The 21,158-nt window shown below is 39.4% G+C and overlaps 1 protein-coding gene across 1 annotated transcript; it reads left to right on the top strand.

The window, feature by feature from the left end:
* The first annotated feature begins 199 nt into the window (after positions 1 to 199).
* Positions 200 to 20,780, top strand: POLE2 (DNA polymerase epsilon 2, accessory subunit). Its single transcript, XM_061354594.1, has 19 exons — positions 200 to 319; positions 1,285 to 1,385; positions 4,208 to 4,283; positions 5,669 to 5,746; positions 6,924 to 7,017; positions 8,858 to 8,932; positions 10,159 to 10,242; positions 10,806 to 10,862; positions 11,262 to 11,310; positions 12,288 to 12,360; positions 13,060 to 13,232; positions 15,306 to 15,395; positions 15,606 to 15,660; positions 16,844 to 16,903; positions 16,989 to 17,066; positions 17,469 to 17,577; positions 19,443 to 19,619; positions 19,740 to 19,807; positions 20,639 to 20,780. The coding sequence occupies exons 1-19, from the start codon at positions 252 to 254 to the stop codon at positions 20,655 to 20,657; spliced, it is 1,584 nt and encodes a 527-aa protein (XP_061210578.1). The 5' UTR covers positions 200 to 251; the 3' UTR covers positions 20,658 to 20,780.
* Positions 20,781 to 21,158: the final 378 nt, after the last annotated feature.

The following is a 21,158-nucleotide window of genomic DNA, read 5'->3' as shown; positions in this document are numbered from 1 at the left end:
TACCTAACTGAAATAAAACCTTCTCCCGGCTGAACAAGCCCAGTTCACTCAGCCTGCCTCCATAACAGAGCTGCTCCAGCCCTCTGAGCAGTTACGTGGCCTTCCTTCTACAACTTCGGGTCCGTCCTATATTGAAGGCCCAGAGCTGGGAGCCGTCCTCGCGGGGCGGCCCTGGAGCCCCCGCCCGCCGCGGGGCAGGGGCAGGCCCAGGGCATGGGGGCGGAGTCGCCTTTTGGCGCCAATCGCTCGCGATGGAGCCGGAGCGGCTGCGGCGCCGTCTGAGCTCCGCGTTTCGGCTGCGCGGGCTCCTGCTGCGGGCGTGAGTATCGCCGGGATTGGGGCGGGGGGCGCGGCGCGACCCAGCGTCTCGCCGGGACCCGCTCCGCTCGGGGAGGGTATTTTCATGGCTTCCTCAAGCCCAGCTCCCGCTTTCGGGGCGCGCCCCAGGGTCTCGCATTGTGATGTGGGCCAGGTTGGAAGGGGGCTTAGAGCAATTCGGTCTAGTGTGAGGGGTCCCTTCCCGTGGCAGGGGGTTGAAACTAGATGATCTTTAAGGTCCTTTCTAACCCAGCCTGTTCGGTGATTTTGTGATTCTATGATCTGGTTAATCCCAGACTTCCTAAAAGGTGGCTATAGAGAATACACAGGTACTTTCTTCTCAAGGATACACAGTGACAGGGCAAGAGGAAATAGGCAATGTTAAAATATTCATTGTAAGAACAAATAAACTTTGGAGTATGTAGACTAGAGAAGTGGTGGACTCTCCCTCACTGGAAATACTGAAGACTTTGCTCAGTGGGGGTCCTGAATTGCAGTAGAAAGTTGGACCAGATGGTCTGCAGAGGTCCCTTCCAGTGTGGGCTCTTCTACAGTCTTATGAATAAATAATTCACAAAGAGAGTCGTGAAGCACCAGGACAGGGCCAAGAGAGGGGTGAGAGCTCCATTCTTGGAGATGATCAGAATTTGACTTTACAGTGCTGTGCAACATGACCAGCCTATGCTGTTAGACCAGAAAGCTGGACGTTAGCAGTCCCTTCTGACATTAATCTTTCTATGACTGTATGAAAATGAGGTTCTCTATCTGCTTATCCTCAGTGTTCTCAATCCTGATGAGTTTTGTCCTTGTTAACTAGTGCAGTGTTACACAATACTGATTATTTCTACTTTTTTTTGTCATAAGCCGTTTAGTGATTATGTGCACATCTGCCAAAATTGGCATAATTTGTATAAACGGTATTGAATATTAATTGCTTTTTGAGCTGACTTTCTTTACTGGAATTAGGGATGCTCTAAAGTACCTTACTGAAGCTCTTCAGTCCATCAGTGAAGTAGAACTTGATGATGTAATTGAAAATGTCATTGATGCCGTCGAAAAACAGCCTTGTAAGTAAACAATTTATTTTTCTTAAGCTTGCAAACTTTGTCTTGTGCTTTGAATGTTATTGGGACAAAGAGATACTGGCAGCATATGCACTGAGGTATCATTCTAGTCTCTGGGTTGATCAAGATAAATGTCTTTGTTGGCATTTTGTTCTGTTAAATACTGAAGTTTGTAATGGCAGCAAAAGATATTTATGACATTAAAAAAGTTGGCAGCTTGGTACCTCCTGACTTTTCCAAGAGTTGTGAAATTTTTTAATGCCAGTTACTAAAAGCACTTGGCTGAGTTTGTGTGGACATCTTTGCATCTAAAACTGTGATTTTAAATATTAAAATAAGCCAAAGAAATAATGAAAAATTTAATTAACTTGTTATTCAGTAGTCCAGGTATGGAAAAGGGTTGTTGGCAGCTCTAATCTGAGGAGCCTAGCTGTGACTGCAAGAAGAAAACTGTTGCATTCCTTCATGAGATGACTGCTCTCACATGCAAGTGGAGTACAAGATACAAGTGGCCCAGTGTAATAGTCCAGCATACTAACTTATACCTACTGTGGTTGGAGTTTTACCATCACCTGGCTGTTCTCCAAAGCAGCAAGGCAGGTGCTGATGTTATGTGAACCTAATCTCAGGATAGTAACATTGGGCAGAAGGTGTTGATAACAGCTGGGGCACTATAGCAGCTATACCAGCGTGGCATGTGAAAGTACATCAGAGTCTATAAATTACTAAGTCCAAAATTGCTATCCAGAAAACTCCTGGAAAATCCCATAAAAACATGAAGCTTGGAGAGTTAAGCTTTTTCTGGTAAAGTTTTCATCACGCATTTGGTTCTGAGCATGCCCAAAACTCCACATCTTGGCAGGAATTCTGACTGAAGACTACCTCCTTAACTGGGACAGTATGTCCTATCCAGTGCTCCTGTACACCATGAAAGGCATGGGATAGTAGGTCAAAATACACTTGACACAGTCTGACAGCACAAAACATGAGTTGTAGCACCTTCAGTTAAAGAATGTGACTGACAGGTGTGATGCCTGACATATATGTGTCGTATGTGCCTGACATATATGTGTTTATTGATCAGAGCTCATGAGAAATAGGAAACTTGGGCTCACTTCCAGTTTTTGGCCAAGAAGATTGAAATCCAGATTAATGTGTTCTCAAATACTAGGCCTTAGATGAGTTCAGGAAACTCCCAGTGTAGTCTGTTCAAACCTAATTAAATCTAGAGTGGTCACATGCTTGTTCCAGAGTTTTACTAGAGAATAGACTACAGAAGTTATGACTGTGTTCTTCCACTATTCATGGAATAACAGATCATAACTGATCAAAAAGGGAGTAAAAGTAGTTTGAAGAACTGGTCACAGTATCACAGTATGCTAGAGATTGGAAGGGACCTCAAAAGATCATCTAGTCCAATCCTCCTGCCGGAGCAGGAACACCTAGATAAGGTTACACAGGAATGTGTCCAGGCAGGTTTTGACTGTCTCCAGAGAAGGAGACTCCACAACCTCCCTGGGCAGCCTGTTCCAGTGTTCCGTCACCCTCACTGAGAAGAAGTTTCTTCTCAAGTTTAAGTGGAACCTCTTGTGTTCCAGTTTGTACCCATTGCCCCTTGTCCTATAATTGTTTGCCACTGAGAAGAGCCTGGCTCCATCCTCGTGACACTCCCCCTTTATATATTTATATATACTAATAAGGTCAGCCCTCAGTCTTCTCCAAACTATAGGGACCCAGCTCCCTCAGTCTTTCCTTGTAAGGGAGATGCTCCACTCCCTGAATCATCTTAGTTGCCCTGCGCTGGACTCTCTCCAGCAGGTCCCTGTCCTCCTTAAACTGAGGGGCCCAGAACTGGACACAATATTCCAGATGAGGTTTCACCAGATCATGTCCTGGTTATGTACCAGCATAAAGCCTGCTGGTACAAATTAATGCGTCCACATTTTTGAACGAATTCCTATCAGTACAAGAAGCTGTAGGGCCAATGTAGAATGTGCAGTTGGTGCATTCCCAATATGTCTTTGTCTAGGACATAATTTTGTGCTATAAATTCCCATGTTGTCCAGCTCATGTCTGAGAGTCATTGGAGGCTTGTAGACCAGAATGCTGGTCTCTCCTGTGAGTCTTGCTAAGCTCCCTTAGTGTCCCTTTTGCTCTGCTGTTCGTCCCCATCTTACAGGAACTGTGATTTTAAGTCCCATGCCCTGAATAGGGAACTCAAGAGCAAGTTTTCACTTATTTCTATTCTGGGAGCCCAGCAGTTATCCTTGGTAATGTAGGCCAAGTCGTTTTGTCAGTCTGCATTGATTGGTCTTTCCTTCAAGTTCAACAAAACATTGGTATTTAGAAATATTTTTAATTTCAGTTATCAATATAAATGCATGAAGACAACAACATGCCTATCTCCTAAATTGTGTTAAACTGTTTGAATACTTAAAATTTATGACAGCAATCTGTGTGATAATGTTCTGGAATAAAATTAACCTCTAGAATGTGAAAGCTCAGATCTGACACATTTGTAGTATATTTGGCAGCTTTGCCTGAACTATAATTGTCTTGTTCTCCATGTTTAGTGAATTAATGGTGGGTGCAGCATGTGTGGGGGTTATTTTTTCACTAGAGATTTATCCTGGTAAGAATATTAAGTGATCATTTTCTAAAGAGAAAAGTGTGTTTCATTAGCTTACTGAAAATACGCTTATTTGTGTAATAAATTCCTCTGAGAAGATTGAACCATTATTTGCAAGATACTTGAGACCTATTTACTTTCTTACTCAGTGCTTTCCACAGGCTGCAGTTTTAATCCTTTGAAATTTTCTTTTCAGTGTCATCTAATATGGTTGAACAATCTGCAGTGGAAGCAGCTGTCCAAGAATGTAGCCAGGCATCAGATGAAACCATGTACAGTAACATTCTTTTTCATTTGAGGTTTATGGGAGTTGGTATGCATTCTCTTGGTTCTTCTCAGGAAATAAATGTAAGGCGTTTTCTGCAGTGCTACACATGCAGTAATTGCTTTGTGCTTTTGTCTTCCTGGTACTGTCTTTGAAGGTTAGTAATGTTCCTTCTTAGACAATTTGTTCTCACGGATAGGCCTTCAGGGAATTCTAAATATAATGCTGACATTCTGGAATTAAAATGCTGTGGTTACGTGTTACATGTGACACAGGTTGAATATTAACCAATAAAATAATCCAATGTAGAGAGAATTTATTATTTCCATTCATGTCTTTATTTGCTTTTCTCTAGATAAAAATTCTCTGTTATTTTTTTTGCCTTTCATAATATACTTCTTTTCTGAAAGCACTTGGAAATTTCCTCCATGGTGCTTGTTTCTGCTTTTTTTGTATGGCAGGGCTGATTGATTTCCACTCTCCAATAACAAAACAGAGAACAATTACTTGAGTTTCTGAGAACTTAATTTGTGATTGTGATGAATGTGTTTCCTTTAGTGTTTATGTTGTGTATTGGCATCATAATGCAAAGCATGAGAATAAATGGTTTGGTAGGCATGTCAGTTAGATACCCGCAGTTTCTCAATATGAAGCAAATTTGGTTTCTACTTTTCTTTGTTGTTGGAACCTTTATGACGCAGACAGTTTGAGAGTGACTTTTCTTTGTGTCGTTTTCTATACTTAATGTATTTTTCGCTTCAGAATTGAAGAGAGCTCTGTATGCATAGCTTCGTAATACAAAGATCTGAAGGGAAAAGCTCTATGATCACAGGGCCAGCCTCTATGACTCTTTGGAATTATGATGCAGAAAGCTTGAAGGCAAAGTTTTATAAGAAATGCACTCTGAAGCCTAAGATGTCAATGTTTGATGGGCAGTGATGGTTGTCCATGAACCTTAGTGGAGGTTCATGGGATAGTATTATCTACTCTGATGAATTTGATCCACTCACAGTAAGAGGGAAATGAGAGTCATCAGAGGAGAGAGATGAACCGGTAAATATAATGGGATGTATCAGCTTTTAATCATCTGAAGAGTTGTGCATGTCCATCCTTTAAACCTGTTCACATAAACTATGCGAAGGCTGCTCTGTTGTCAAAAAAGATAGCAGAGGATGGTAAGGGGAGGAGTTGTATCCTACTCTCATGTCTAAATAAACTACTGAAGAGTTTCCTATTTTGAATTAGTGCAGTAGTATCCAGTAAGTAGAGTGATGTGGGAGAAATGGTGATAATGCAGGGTGATAGTGAGCAACACAAATATAATTTTATTCAGCATGTTTTGTTACCCTTTTATCCACTTTAGGTAATGTTGTAAATGTATTCTTATTTCAGAGAAAATGTTTTCAACATTATTGGAGCCTTTGATATTCCACATTATATTTATAATTCAGAAAGAAAGAAGTTTCTGCCGTAAGTCTAGAATATTTTAAGTTTCAACCATTTCTTGTTTTAAGAAAAAAGCCTCTGTTTCTATATGGTTAAAAGTTCTGGTTTATAGTCTTTTTCTCTTCGGTCTACTCATCTCAAACCTGAATGAGAAAGTGAGACAGTTTTGTTTCTTAGTCTCTGAAGAGCTAGTCCATGACGAATGCTGTCTCATAAATAAACGTGCCATTGGGTTTTCCTAGTCCAGTAGGATGAAACTGAAATGGGGACCTGTATCTATCATAGCAGGGTATTCTGTGCTGCTGTGATGTTACTGGCTGTGAAACTTCAGTGTTTATCAGATAGTAGAATGTGTAATCATGTTTATACTATCTGATTAATAAAAGAGACAGTAAGACTAAGGATTGGATTATTTTTTGGTGGGTCCCGTCCCCAATTTGGCTGTTTAATTTTTTTTTGTCTGTTGCATGTATTTATTTCTTAGACTGTAGCTTGCATGAAGCCCTGAGGCATTTCTAAGGAGAGCTACAAAAGCTAAAAAAAAAAGAAAAATTAGGAGCAACTGGTATCTCAGGAGGTTAGAGAAAGAAAGAAGTAATTGGAGGAATTGGTTGTAAATAATTTGCTGACTAAAGAATTTACCTTTAACAGCAAGCAGCCCAAACTGCTGAGCCAAAAAGAAGCTGTGGTTTTAAAAAGCTTGAGTGGTGTTAGCTGAGGGATAGATAGTGGTGTTCATTGCAACGGCTTGCAGCAACCTTCATGTAATGTGCACTTCATATTCTAGCCTTGGCCTGTGATTCTGACAGTCCAGCAAAAGCAATCTGTGTTTGCAGTAGGAGTTTTATTCTAGCTTTCCAGGCTATTGGAACAGAGACCTCTGTGAAGGCAATCTGCTAACCAAGAGGAAGAAAATACTCTTCATGCCACTTAAAAGGTGTACCTCCTTTTTTAAAAACTGATCTCTGCAGAGTCCCGTTCAGGAAAGATAAATCTCAAGGCCTGTGAGTTAAAGGGGAGTTAAATGGATGTAGCCTTCAAGGTGCAGAAACACAGGATTCCTAGCAGAAATCTTCCTCATTGAGTAAATAAATTATGCAGTAGTGTTATAGCTTTTGCAGCCTCCTACAACTTTCAGATCAATAAGTCATTTCTGTGTATGGAATGTACCTTTTTTAATCTTGTGTTAAACTTCCTGCAGTCTGTCAATGACCGACTTTCCTGTACCAAATTTATTTGGAACTGCCAGAGATAAAGCGGAGTTGTTTCGTGAACGCTACTCCATCTTACAACAGGTCAGAAAAAAGTTTTGCTTTATTTAACAAAATACATAAACAAAATGCTGGGACTTTTTTTATTCTTAGATGTACAGCAGTGCTTTGTGTTGAGGTGCTTTTGTGAGCTACAGTTTGAATCTGAGTAGGAACAGGATCTCTTCTACTAAGGTTTATCAGTCTCAACTGCCACAATACAGCATGATGGATTCATATGTTTCTACATGTTAGCATCATGTCATAAGAGAGAATTTTGTATTTTATGTGTGTCTTGCTCTTTTTCTTTCTGTAGTCTGACTCTGCACTATGTTTGATTAGCATGTCATTGTATGTAGTGGTTGTTCAGATACTGCAAACCTGAAGTTCTCATTCAGAGGAGCAATGGAGCATTGAAATTCACTTCTGGTTTAGTTAAGTTTTTCATTTTCCAGTTTCCAAAATGCTCAGTGAGAGCCAGCCACCCCATGTCATCTCCTGGTGGAGTATGCATCTTGTCTTTTGAGCAGCTTCAGAACAGGATTCCCCAACATGGCCTGCTCTGCATCACTGTGACCGTAGCTGCAGGTTTGACAGCAGCTGTAGGTAGTGGCTCTGGCTCAGTGCACACAGCCAGGAGTCAGTCCCTCAACACTCACTGAATGATTATCCCTCATAACAGGGTAAAAAACCTGTGCTTTCCTTTTTTTTCCACTCACCCCACAGGCTGGGATTTAGCCCCCTGTCACGTGCTTGCTCATTCTGCTTCTCTCTGTCATGCATCCCAGTGGGAGCAGTGACGGGATGGGGAGTGAGCTGCTGATCACACAGAGGGTGAGCACAGGTTTCTGTCTGTACCACCCTGTAGGCACAGGGAGGCACCTGGCTGCCTGTGTGAACTGCTCATCCTTTGGAGCACATGGTAGTTGAATGCACAGGGTCAGATACCCCAGAGCAGTAACAACTCTTTGTCTGCCAGGGAATATGCTGCCATTAGGAGTATGTATGCTGCAATTTGGGAACCTCTCCCCTAGAACACCAGTTAACAATTAGCTGAAGAAGTTTTAGTTCATACAAACAGCGATTAGGATTAGTGAAACCTGCTGCAATGGGCACACTCACACAAAACATGGCTTCTGTGAACAGCAGCTGGATGTCCATGAAAGCTTTTACTAGACTGCATTGTGCTATAGCACCCTAACAGTTTCACAGAGACTCTGTTGTACAGGTTTTGTGTTTGGTTATCATAGGTACTCCCTTCCAGCCTCTGGGAAAGTGAAAGTTCAGCTCACTGTGTGGATGAGGGTGGCTGGTAGGAATTAGTGTGTGTATTACATGGGCTGGTAGCAATAGGTTTGTTCTAAGGGAAAGCTGTCAGACGGCATGAAAAACAATGAAAGAAGTGAAAATTCCTACAATTAATTTTCTTTATGCTCCATGCAGTTTATCTCTTAGTTTAGCTTGCTGCTATTACTAAAAAATAAAAATTGGTTAGCTTTAATAAGGCCCCACCCTGAAGAGAAACCTGCTCATTACCACAGTTAGCATTTAATACAGTTTATGTTTCATTGCTCTCTCACTCCTTCCTTCTAGGTAGCAGGAATGACTTTTTAGAAGCATTACAGTTGCTTTGATGTTACATTTTTGAGCTTAGTTTTATTGTTCAGCATCATCAATTTCCTAGAAGAAAATTCTTGTCAAAAGAACTGATTGTGCTCAACAAATCAAGTGTTGCTGGATAAAACAGAGTAAGAAACAAACATTGCTGAACAAAATGGAATAAGAGAACTTTTTAAAGTATTTTGTATAGTGGTTGGAATGAACTGGCCTTTTGACAGTGCTCATTTATCTTTAAACTGAATTACTTCAATTTCGGTTTCTGCAGAGGACTCATAGACATGAGTTGTTTACTCCTCCAGCAGTCGTTTCTCATCCTGATGAGAGTAGGAGCAAATTCCAGGTAAAATATCTGTTTTTCTTTTTTTTTTTCTTTTTTTTTTTTGCTCCCTTCCAAAGGAACTGTACTTGTGTTATACTTTACTGCAGTAATAGTTCTCTATTGACATCTTAGTTTTGCACCCAGTATGAGCAATCACTGGAAATGAGTTAATTTTGATCATTTTTAGCCTGTGTGTCAAAAATGCAGTTATTTGGCTCAGTTCAGCCTGACCAAAGCACTGAAAAGCAGCTGTGAAGTGCAAGAGAAATGTGGCTTCCTGACGTGGAAGAACATTAGCTATTCAGCTTATTATGCTTTGCTTCCCTCTGCTTGGGAGCATCTTCCCTGCTTTTTTACTTTCATAAGCACTGAATTCACAAACCTACAACTGAACAAGGTAATAACTTCAGTCTGTTCTGTTCCCATCTCAGCTTTCTCATTAAACGCTCTCACTATATTATCTAGTTATTACATATTTTTTAAAAGAGATGAATATGTGTGCCACTGGGTACCAAATAACAACTCTGCTCAACTTCCCTACTTCTCTGTGTTCAGAGCATGCCATCATACAGAAAAAAAAGAAACTGACCTTAGATGAGTTGAGTCTTTGTCTCCATCGAGGCTTTGCAGGCATCTTTCTCCCTTGACTGCTTTCTGTCCTCCCTGTCAGCAGTGGCAAATGCATTACTTCTGCTAGTGTTGTAGGATTGTCACTCTTAACTGCAGTTTGGCCAGATCAAAATATGTTTGTCTAGAAACCACAGACAGCATGTTGTGTGATGTTACCTGTCTTAACTGTGGAGTGTTCTCTCATCCGTTAAAGGTTCCTTGATAAAAGTAATTAGTGTTACTCTGGGGGGGTAGACTGGCCCTGTGACCCTGCTGGGGATCCACTTCCTATGACTGACATTCATAAGCAACAGCAGAAATTGCCATGTATTCTTTTCAGTTTTAACCCAGTTGTAAGCAAAATAATCACAATAAATATTTACTCGCTAAGCAGTTCTTTATGCTAGCAGCAGTTATTGGAAATCTTTTCCTAAACTTTGCTACATTTGACATTCAGAAATTTGCACCTGATTTTTAATCATAGAATCATGGAATTTTCTAATGAGTCTGTATTCTCTCATAGCTCATTTGTGTATTATGTAAAAACATGCTGTAAGGTGCTTTGTCTTGCCTGCTTGTGAATAGATAGGTGGAGAGTTTGATTTAATTCTTATTTGATTCTTTGTCTTTGGTTCCAGCTTAAAACAATAGAAGCTCTATTGGGCAGTACAGCCAAAGTGGGAGAACTAATTGTGCTTGGGATGATAACTCAGCTTAAGGAGGTAGGTTGCTTTTTATTGTGGAGTGTCCAGGTCACCATTCATTCAGTGTTATAATATATTGGAAAATGATAAGACTTCAGTATCTTGCTACTTTATCCTGTCATATAAGTTAGTGGCAGAACTTCATCAACGTCAGCAGTGCAAGAACCGTTCCCTAAGCAGTGATTTCCACAAGCAGTCGGTGCTAGCGTGTGAGGCAAAACGTCTTTGTCTTCTCACTGCAGAATTTTGTAGTACTTTGTGTCAGCAACCAGAACCAGATACACTTTTAAGGCGTGCCCCTTCTTGAAATGCTGGAGCTTCCAATGACTGGACTTTGCACTGCACAGGACTCTGTTAGTAGGGGAGGGGTGCACCAGCAGTCCAAACTGCAGCAGCTCAAAGGGAAGGTGCTAAGATACACTTACTATAAACTACATTGTTTTCAGTTCTGCTAGTATGTGCTAAGCTTGCAATATTAAAAATGGATAAATTATTTCTGAATGCTGACTGATAGATGCTTCTGATTAAATCATTTATGTCTTTGGGTGTACTTTTCTTTTTTACTGAATGCTGTTTTTTAGGGGAAGTTTTTCCTAGAAGACCCTACAGGAGTCGTCCAACTAGACCTTAGTAAAGCAATATCCTTTTTTTGTGATGTAAGAGTTGAAAAAAATTTCTTATAGGCCTGAAGAATTTTAAATTGAATAGCAAATCAATACTGATCATTAAAATTATGTATTGAGAACTGCAGCTCTTTTTCCTTCTTTTCAAATCACTTGATTGCTGCAGCTCAGTGCCCTTTCATAGTGTTAGGACAAGGTTAGTATTCCTCCTAGTGGAAGTAGAGTGTGTTCCTGTTTGTGGGCTGTTTATGAACTTACCTGCTCAGTTACCAGGTAATTGCCTGGCTCTTAAAGGCAGCCTATGAACTTTCAGTAGTGTCCAAATGCATTACACCAGCTAGAAGCAAACTTTGGCTGAAGAACTAGTTTAAGAGACCTGATCTAAGAAAAATATATTTCTTAACATTTCTGCACCAGTTCCACAGTGGCTTATATACTGAATCATGCTTTGTTTTGGCAGAAGGTAAAGCAGACTATTTTTTCTTAGCTTGTAGTAATTTATTCTGTTAATGGCTATTGCTGCAGTTACATGTCTCCCAGATATGGCTGAACAGACAAGTCTCAGGTTGATGAGGCTTGACCAGAAGCTGAGTTTGCGGCTGAGATTTTTGGCCAGAAGCCTTGCCTATTACCATGTGGGCTCTGAAGGCACAGAACTCTGAAAATTGTGATTTTCAGTGATTTTGAGGGGATGTGAGCATCTGTAGCAGCTTTGTGGATTGGCCCCAGTTAGCCTAGCTCCAACATGTTTGGAGGAGATATGACTAGATTAGGAAGACAGACTAGAATAATAAGCGTGATTTAACAATCTGAAAATGCTGCTTTCTGTTGGCAAAGCTTTGGTCCTTCAGAGGCTTTAATGAGTCTTCATTAAAATGACGTAATGGCTTGCAGGTTTGGAGCCTTGTTTTAACAAAATAGTGGACATTTATGTTTGTGCAGTATTGGTCTGTGTAGTGTACATAATCCCAGTCTATTTTCAAATAATGTGTTTTATGTTTAGAATTTGTAAAGTAAATAGAATTTAGGAGCACAATTGCTAGCAGGGATAAGTATCACCCTATTGTTTCTGTTCCTCTAATAGGTGAGACAGTTCTTGAGAAAGGGTGCAGTTTGATGGAGACTCTTCTGGGGCAAGGCCAGCAAAACATTCTTAGTTGGGTTGAGAAGGTTGTTTATGTGGCTTTGCAACAAATCCATTAAAAGAAGTGTCTGGGGTAAATAAAAATAGTTGGTTTCTTGCTCAGCCTGTTTTTCAGCCAGGTAGTTCTCTGGTCTAGTTCACCACTAAACAGCACTGGGACTGGCGCAGTCACAAGAAGGGGATTGGTGGAGGCTGGGACTAGCTATGCAGCACAGCTGCCACTTGTCTGACTAATGTCTAGGACATGACGTTGTTAGAAAAACTAAGGGTTATTTTGTTGTTCCAAAATCTCTTAGGTTGGTATGAAGATGAAGTTTTTCATGTGAATGCTTTTGGATTTCCACCTACTGAGCCTTCTGCAAACACTAGGTATAAAAGTGACTTTTGTCAGATTCACTCCATATTTTGGTTTGAGTTTCTAATAAGCACATTATTTTATAATTTCTGTGACATTAAAGTATGCTATTCTTCTCCCTTCCCAAATGCTTCAAAATAAATAGAATTTTAAGGAAGCAGTTCTGGGACTTGTTAGTCTACTCGGACCAGCACTAAAGCTTGCAGTATTGACAGAAAAACCCTCTCAAAAACCCTTGGGTTCTGCATATTAACAGCAGTCAGGATCTAAGCCCTTCTCAGACGTAAAATCAGATAATTGCTACAAGGGAATAAGAAATTCCTTGTAGTTCAAAGAATGAATGTGGGAAAGAACCCAGGATAAACATTACCCTGATATGAGCCAGGTTGGATGGGGCTTTGAGCAACCTGGTCTAGTGGAAAGTGTCCCTGCCTGTGGCAGGGGGAATGGAACTGGATGAGCTTTAAGGTCCTTTCAACCCAAACCATTCTGTGATTCTATGATTTTTTAATTTATGGCAGGGCAGCACCCTTGCTTTATGTCTAGGTGACTGCCGTTTCTCTTCCTTGGTTTCTTCATGAAGTACTAAATGATTATTGATACCATCTGAGCTACCTATCATAATTAAAATTGTTTAAGAGAAACATAATCAAAGCTGCTGAGGATTTGGGAAGGAAAAAAAAATAACTAACTTGAATATTTTAATGATGTAGAGCCTTTTATGGGAATATAAACTTTTTTGGAGGACCTTCATCAACTTCAGTAAAAGCTTCTGCAAAACTAAAGGAGCTGGAGGAGGAAAACGAAAATGCCATGTTTGTATTTCTTTCTGATGTATGGCTGGACCAAGCAGAAGTACTGGAAAAGCTTCACACAATGTTTTCAGGTAGGTGAGAACTGATTTGACTTTAAGCCTTGTTTAAGTAAATTTTTATCATTTTCCTTAACTCTTAGCAGCCTTGGTGGGTGGATGAATGCAGCAAGGCAGTCTGATGCCTGGCTGGTCCTTGATCCCCATCTGTGGCTGTGTCCCATGTCCCCTCTTTGGTGTGGGCTGGGAAGTCTGTGACCCCATGGTGAACTAATTCAGGGAATACCTCAGCAGAAAGCTAATTGCCTTTGTTGGAGAATTAGTTTTATGCTGGTTTAGCTTTGTGAACTCTTCGTCTTGTGGTCACTCACATGAGCATCCCTGTCAGGCAGGACAAGCTGGACAGTGTACAGCAAGACAGTGGGTTATGCGCCTTTTCTCAAAAGTATACTTTTAAAATCAAGCAACAATTTTCAAGAGTTCTGTTTTTGCTGTATTGTGCATTTTTTATGAACTCCCATTTTGAGAAAGCTAGAATAAGCCCAACTGTTGCATGTTTTTGTAGGATCCCACTGAACCCCAGCCCAAAGCCAGTGAAGTCTCACTCTAATTTTAGTGACAGCTATTTGAACTTCATGGTTGCTATTTTATTTCTTCTGGATCTTTCTCTGCTAGTTTTTAAAAACTGGATTGTATCCTGTTTTTGCAAGGTGACACTTCCTTTTCATAAATCACTTAATACTAATATTGTTTTGGACAGTAGCCATTTTATGTACTCTGACAAGAATGTTTCCCTTGCTTGTGAAGTTCTTCTTAGGCTTAGTTTAAACTAAGACTGATGCTTAGTTTAAAAACTTCTTACTTCATTGGAGTCCAGCAGTCCCACAAATGCTTTCTTTTTCTACCAGAGAAAAAATGTCGGTTGCTCTTAGAATATGAACTGTTTCTTCCCTGTATCATTACATTAGTAATGTTGACAACATTTTGATAGCAAGCATCTGCAAGGCCTGTGAAAATTGCTTCTTTGTTATTCCAGGGCAGTTTTGGAACAGGTTGTCCTTTCAGTTCTAGGTAGATTGGAAGTGGTAGAGGGTGGCTGCTTTAAAAATAAAACCCATAAAATTAAGGGTGGAAATTGCTACTCACATGAAGAAAATAGGATACAAATTACCACACTCACCCAAAAGTTACAAAACCAGTTCATTGTCTTGATCAAAGTTGTCAAGATTCTTGAAGCAAACTGAACTTGGCCTCGCTTTTTGTGTACTGAAGTAATAAAGGGACTTTAGTGACTGATATTAATACGCTGAGCACTATTGGCAAAGGTGCATACATTGCATTTACTGTTTCAAGACGTTTTTAAAGAGGCAAGCAATAAACTTCATAATTATAAACTAGAAAATAATAGCTGAGTGGAATAGCAAGGCAAAAACATTGATGAGCCATTTCTCTGGCATAAACAGTTCTGTCCTATTTACCAAATAGAGTGAAGAATAGTGAAGTAAATCCAGGTCTGGTACTGCATGTTAGGAAAATGGAGAGTAACCTGGAATGTGAGATGCATGAATGAGTAGATATTTTTATTTTAGGGATGGGAGTCAGATTTCTTTTTTCTCTTTTTGCTAAAAAATGTGAGTTTCTGGGTGATAAGTGGTATTGTGAGGATTCCTCAGATTCTTAAAATGCTAACGCAATTCCAGTTCCTGTTGCTTTATAATGCCAAAGAGTGAATTTAATGTTGGCATAGCCCTTCAACTAAAATGATGCATGGAGGTTAATAGTAACCCATTTGTACTACTTGCTATTTTTCTCTTAAAGGAAATAGCGTGTTTTTAAAGTGTATTATTTATATAGTGACACAAAGTACAGTTATAGTGACTGGGTCAGTAGTTAGTTGTATACACACAATGAATATTGTTGAAACTGGGTCTTTAAATAACAAAGGGCTCTTTTTAGTGACATTTGTATGTTGCTATCACCCTTTTTAAACTAACAAAAGCTGGTATCAAGAAAATAGTTCAGGTGTATTAATAGCAGCAGAGCTTGAAGTGCTGTTTCAGTTTCTGCCTTTCGTGGAATGGTCTGGAGGCTGAATGCTGAAAGATGATGAAGGGAATGGATGTACTCACAGATACTCTCTTTCACCAGGTTATTCAGCTGCGCCTCCAACCTGCTTTTTCTTTTGTGGGAATTTTTCATCTGCACCATATGGAAAAAATCAAATTCGGTCACTGAAAGGTAGGGAAGTCTTTGTGAACAGTCAGACGAGTATATTAAATTAAAATAATGATGACAAAACAAATAAAGAGAGGAGAGAAGAAACGCTTATTTTCTAAGTGACACATATTTTAATGTACTGAAGTTTAGGGGTGATTCATATAATGTGTTTTCATTGTCTAACTAGGTGTCGTATTGTCTAACCAGATGGGGTTTTTTTCTGACTCTTAGGTTCTTTGAAGGCTCTTGCAGATATTATATGTGGATATCCCAGCATTCATAAAAGGTACACAGCAAAGTGCAATGAAGAGGGAAATTTGTTTATTTTGTGAGCCTTTGGTTTAATTACTTTGAGACTAACAAATACTATATTTTCTCATTATTGTGAGCCAGCTATGATCAGATAGCAGGGTGGTTTTGTAACAGGACTCTAATTTTGTTTTGGGAGCTGTGTAAGCTTTTGATTTTATCTAAAATAGCTTGGTCATGGAAGCTGCTATTGAGTGAGCAAAGGTAAACTGCCTCTTCCTGAAACACGTTTCACATGGATTAAGCATGGTCCGTGATTCCCCAAAAGTGCTATTTGTGTGAGCCCTTTCCCCTGGAATCCTCTTGAAATCAACAGGTTCTGTCTGAACAGTGTTGCTTTATAAACTGATGTTGAAGTCTTGATGCTGCTATGAGCATGTACAGGCTTTCTGTACCAGCCACAAAAAATGTCGTCTGAAACACTTGACTGCTCTCTTGACAGAGACATTTCTATCTTTTCCATTCTTGCATACATGGTTCTCCATGGCTTGCTAGTTTAAGAACTAGCCAAAGTAACACAATCTTGCAAAGGAATCTGTTTATTCCTTCTTGTGTCCCTGGTCTATGGGAACCCCATTTCAGGCCTGAAGAACAAAATCCCTTCTACAGAGTTCTGAATATACAAAGGAAAGTAAAATAAGATGGCAGCCAGGCTTATCTTTTCTGGCTTCTGATCTTTGAATTCATAACAGCAGCTCCTAAGCAGATCTACTTTCTAGAATGAGACCCAAAAGCAGAAATGGCCACAGCCCACAACCTGTGAGCTCATGTGAAGTGTAAGGAAGCGTATCTCCCCTGTCCTGGTGGGGCTCTTATGATGTGCCACTGCTGAATTACCTGAGGTTCTTGTATGGGATAGTGGAGCCCATTACCAGCAAGTTCAGAGCCAGGCTGCCACAACCTGGTCTATCTCCCTTCTCACAGTCAGTCCCCCTTGCACAGTGAACAATTTTTAAGGTTTCTTCCACTTTAGTGAGGAATGGATATGTATCTTATGCCTTAGCTGTGATTTATGTGGTTCTTAAGGCCAGGAAGAGCTGTTATCTCTGCCCCAGAATAAGCTATTTGCATGCATCTGTGGAGAAATGGCAGTATGTGACCAATGTTTAGATACTTTTAAGATGATTTTGTATGAAAGTGATTTATTGAACTTTTTACAGTAGTCGATTTGTGTTTGTACCTGGCCCTGAAGACCCTGGTCCTGGTTCCGTTTTACCAAGGTCAGTTTGCTTCATTTTCTTATATTTTGAAATTTTGAGTTAGAGAAAGTGTCTTTGTTGATAGATCTGTTTCTATTTATTTTAGACCTCCCCTGGCTGAAAATATTACTCAGGAATTCAGACAGCTGGTGCCATTTTCAGTTTTCACCACAAATCCTTGCAGGTAACAGTGCAACTTACTGCTGTTTTTCATGTTGGTTGTTTTTTAACTGAATGACTAACATACATGCATATGTACTTTTTTAAAATACCAAATTTTGGAAACATTGGTCTTGAATATTTTCAAATGAATAGAATTATTTGGTTGCATTAGTTGCAACTAGTTTTAAATAAATTAATATATAAATCAATTATTGATGAAAGGAAGTAGTGCTAAAAGTTTGATAGCAAGTATGAAAATACTGCTAAAAAAATACTGTGTTTATTGAAGGGAAGAAAAGTGGTATTTTAATTCAAATGTGCTTATTTATTTTGTTCTAATAGAGGGCGATCAACTTCATAATGCAGGTCCCTATCTTTTAGTTTCATCTTAATTTACTTGATTTCGTTGATGTTTTCCACATAGGATTCAGTATTGCACCCAGGAAATAATTATCTTCCGTGAAGATCTGGTAAACAAAATGTGCAGAAACTGTGTCCGCTTCCCCAGCAGCAACATGGACATTCCCAACCATGTGAGTTAGTTGTGTTCAGCCCTTCTTGCTAAGAACTTCTTGACTTTTGGTTTTGATCACCAGGCCAGCATTTAGGGTGCTCTGATCTGCACTTACCACACATTGCTGGAGTAGCCAAGAGGGATTTTAAAAAGGATCTATGCATTTACTACTATTACCTTCCTTTCCATCTTGACAGTAAAATAACTGAAACCATGATACCAATGATGGCATTGAGTCATTCTGACTGTCCCTCTGCAGGTGCTCTTGAATGCAGAATGTCATATCAGCTGACAGCTGGTGTATGTGCACCAGCAAGGAATATCATACCAAAATACATTGATTCCTACAGGCAAGGTTTAACACCTTTAAAAAAAAAAAAATAAAAAGAAAGAAAAAGATTTGATGTATTATCCAGTGACATTTGGAGTAAAGCAGCATGTCACTTTTTCAAAAGGTCATCTGCTTCCTTTGCCTTCTCACTTGAAGTCTTAATCCTGCTTTTGGTACATCACCACAGCACGCTGAGTTAAATTCTAGTTAATGAATGCACAGTAGGAGTTGATGGGACTGCCTGATATAATACAATGAGAGAGATCCAGGCAGTACTGGCTCATTGCAGTGATGGGTGGAGTTTATTTCTATTTATTTTATAGGGATACTTCTGTTTGTTTGACTCACAAACTTCATTTAGCCCTTTCTTCCTTCACTCCATCATGACAATGCTCAGTTCCTTTGTGAACACAGAGAATCCACTATGGACAATGAAATACCTTTGTTTTGGTGTGTATGTTTGCATCCATGTATGTGTATGCTGCAAGCCATCCCTTCCCTGTACTCTCACATGGCTTTCCCATGCTTGGAAAGGAAGGAATCATGAAGGAAATGTAGAATTGTGTATTGCAACACTTTCTGCAGATAAGAGAATTTGGTGGCTTTAGCATGCTTCAGTTTTTCTCTGTGTTTTTTTGCCTGACACTTGTTTCTTTAGTTCAGCCATCAGTGTAAAAAGATGAATAGAATATGGAAATTTTGTTACTGCCTTTACATTGAGTTATTAGTGTCTTTAGGCCTTGTGCAGTATTAAGCAGAATAATTGGGCCTGTGCTTGGTACATCATTTTCTTTCAGCAGCAGACCATTCCATCAAGTTGTTGTAGTGACGTTGGTGCTTTGGGGAAAATGGAGCTTAAGAGTAGCTACATGATTAGTTAGAGATAATAATAAAAACTTTCAAGGGGCTTGAGGAGAGGTTCAGGAACCAAAATACCCTGGCTAGAATTTGGCAGATGAAAAAGAGAGTTTCATGGGACAGATAGTGTCTGGAGCTGGGCAACTCCCAGAATAGACAAAAGAATAAAAATCATTTGGGAATCAAATTACTTCCTCATTCCAAGGAAGAAAATGTGGTCTAAGTGTGGGTCTTATGGATAACTAGTACTGTGAGGAAAGCCATAAGAAACAAATCAACCAACCCTCCTCCCCTCCAAAAAAACATGACATGAAAGTTACGGCAATGTTGGTACTTCCTGGGTTGGAGGAACAGGTCAGCAGATTCTCTGTTGGAGAGTTTGATCAATGACATAACTTTGACAGCTTCAAAGATTGGCTGCTATACCAATATTAAGGAAGGACTTTGTGTATTAAAAGAAACCCAAAACATAGCACAACAAACAAAACAGCTGCTGCTTTATGACAGAAATCATTAATAATTGGAGGGAGTGGGAAACACACAAAAGAACCCATTTCCAAGTTCAAAGTTTCTTTATTAAGAATACCCCTGCATATATATATATCCCTAATATATTCCTGCATATCAGCATGTGCAGGAATTAATTTGACTTGTAGAAAATGGTTCAAACTAACTATTTATGTTTCATCTTACAGTTTGTAAAGACCATATTATCACAGGGACATCTGACGCCACTTCCACTGTATGTTAGCCCAGTGTACTGGGCCTATGACTACTCCCTGAGGGTATACCCTGTGCCAGATGTGCTCGTGATTGCAGATAAATATGACCCCTTCACTGTCACCAACACTGACTGTGTTTGCATAAATCCTGTAAGATTTCCTTATGCTTTACGAAAATAAGAAGGAGATACACTCACATTCAAGTGTGTCTCTTACTCTTTGTAGAGTCCATTACTTAATGCAAGTTTTGTATATACATTTTTCTTTCAGGGTTCATTTCCAAGAAGTGGATTTTCATTCAAGGTATTCTACCCCTCCAACAAGACAGCTGAAGACAGGTAGATATGTACACTTTCTCATTTAAAAGGAAGTATCTTCTTATTTGCTGACTTTTTAGTTATCAGGAGGAACACAGACCATCAACTGTATAAAGAGAGTAAATGTTCTAGCAGTTTAACATAGACTTGTGCTTCATACTTAAAGAAATCCAAATGCCTAGACCTAAAACAATAAATTTAGGAAATGCAGTCAAATAACAATGATGAAAAGCATGATCCAAAAGTAAAAGGAAAGATACACTGTACTATATGGCTTTCAGTAATTGAGTCCCCATTGGGAAACACAGACATTTTTGGACATGATGCTTGTTACATAGGTTATTTACACTTAGGAACAATTCTTGGTTCATTTTGTGACCATCAAGACCAGAAGCCACTCTCATACTTTGCTTTCATATATTTTAAACCTGTACTTATTCATTCCAACTGTGGTTTTCCAATGACTGGAAAAAAAAGGCCAGCTGCAATGCCAGAGATTATTAAAAAGTATTAGAGGGCTTAAAACTGTGATGAAAATTTGCCTGTGTGAAATAACGATAGTATAACCCAGTGGGAAAAATTCAAACTTACCTTGTCTGATTATTTCTTGCCTTGCTGCAGAAACTGTGTTTTTGTCAAATGGGAGTGCGTAACAGCCCCAGCCCTCCCAAGGGACTTCATGTAACCTTTACCTGGATATAGAAAATACAGAAGATATCATACTGTCAAATGCTTTTGGTCTTTAAATAAATGAAAACATTATCAAGTCTCTCATAGATCAGAAAAATAGGATAATACTGTGAATTATCTTTCAAAAAACCCCACTAAATTCTCTTTGTTTTGTATTTTCAGCAAGCTTCAGGGTCTCTGAATTTCTGCGAGACTGCAAAAAGGAAGCAAGTATTTGTAAAGCCAACTGTAGCACCCATTTCAGGTGGATTGATTTTACAATGTATTACAGACTGTTCTTAATAAATGTCAAGGTCAAAAATGGTGTATTTTGTACACACACTTACAGAAAAGATACTTGTGCTGGTTTACGTGAAGTGCAGAACCACAGTGAAGATCAATTAGCAAAGCACAATAGAAAAAAGCAACTGGAGGAACCAGATGCATGTTTATCAAACAGGATGTACAAACAGGATACATCAAAAAAAAAGAGTTAAAGACAGAACTTTGTCTTCCACCATGCTGAGTTGAACTGAGAGCTAGTTACCTACAGGAGATGCTGAACTGTGGACTAGGATTTTTCTTTGGACAGGAAAAGTCTAGAGAAGATTTTTGAGGTATTATTTACTGATGGCAGTATATAATCTGTTTTCAGACAGGGCGAGATGTAAGGGGACCAAGGACATGGTCTTTTGAAACTTCT

The sequence above is a fragment of the Neopsephotus bourkii genome, unplaced genomic scaffold (assembly GCF_033783945.1).
Source record: "Neopsephotus bourkii isolate Nb327-2 ecotype Australia unplaced genomic scaffold, CSIRO-AGI_Nbou_v1 NB_740, whole genome shotgun sequence".
In the NCBI taxonomy this organism is placed as follows: Eukaryota; Metazoa; Chordata; class Aves; order Psittaciformes; family Psittacidae; genus Neopsephotus; species Neopsephotus bourkii.
Note: the sequence above shows the minus strand (reverse complement) of the source record. Positions and strands in the feature narration are given on the sequence as shown.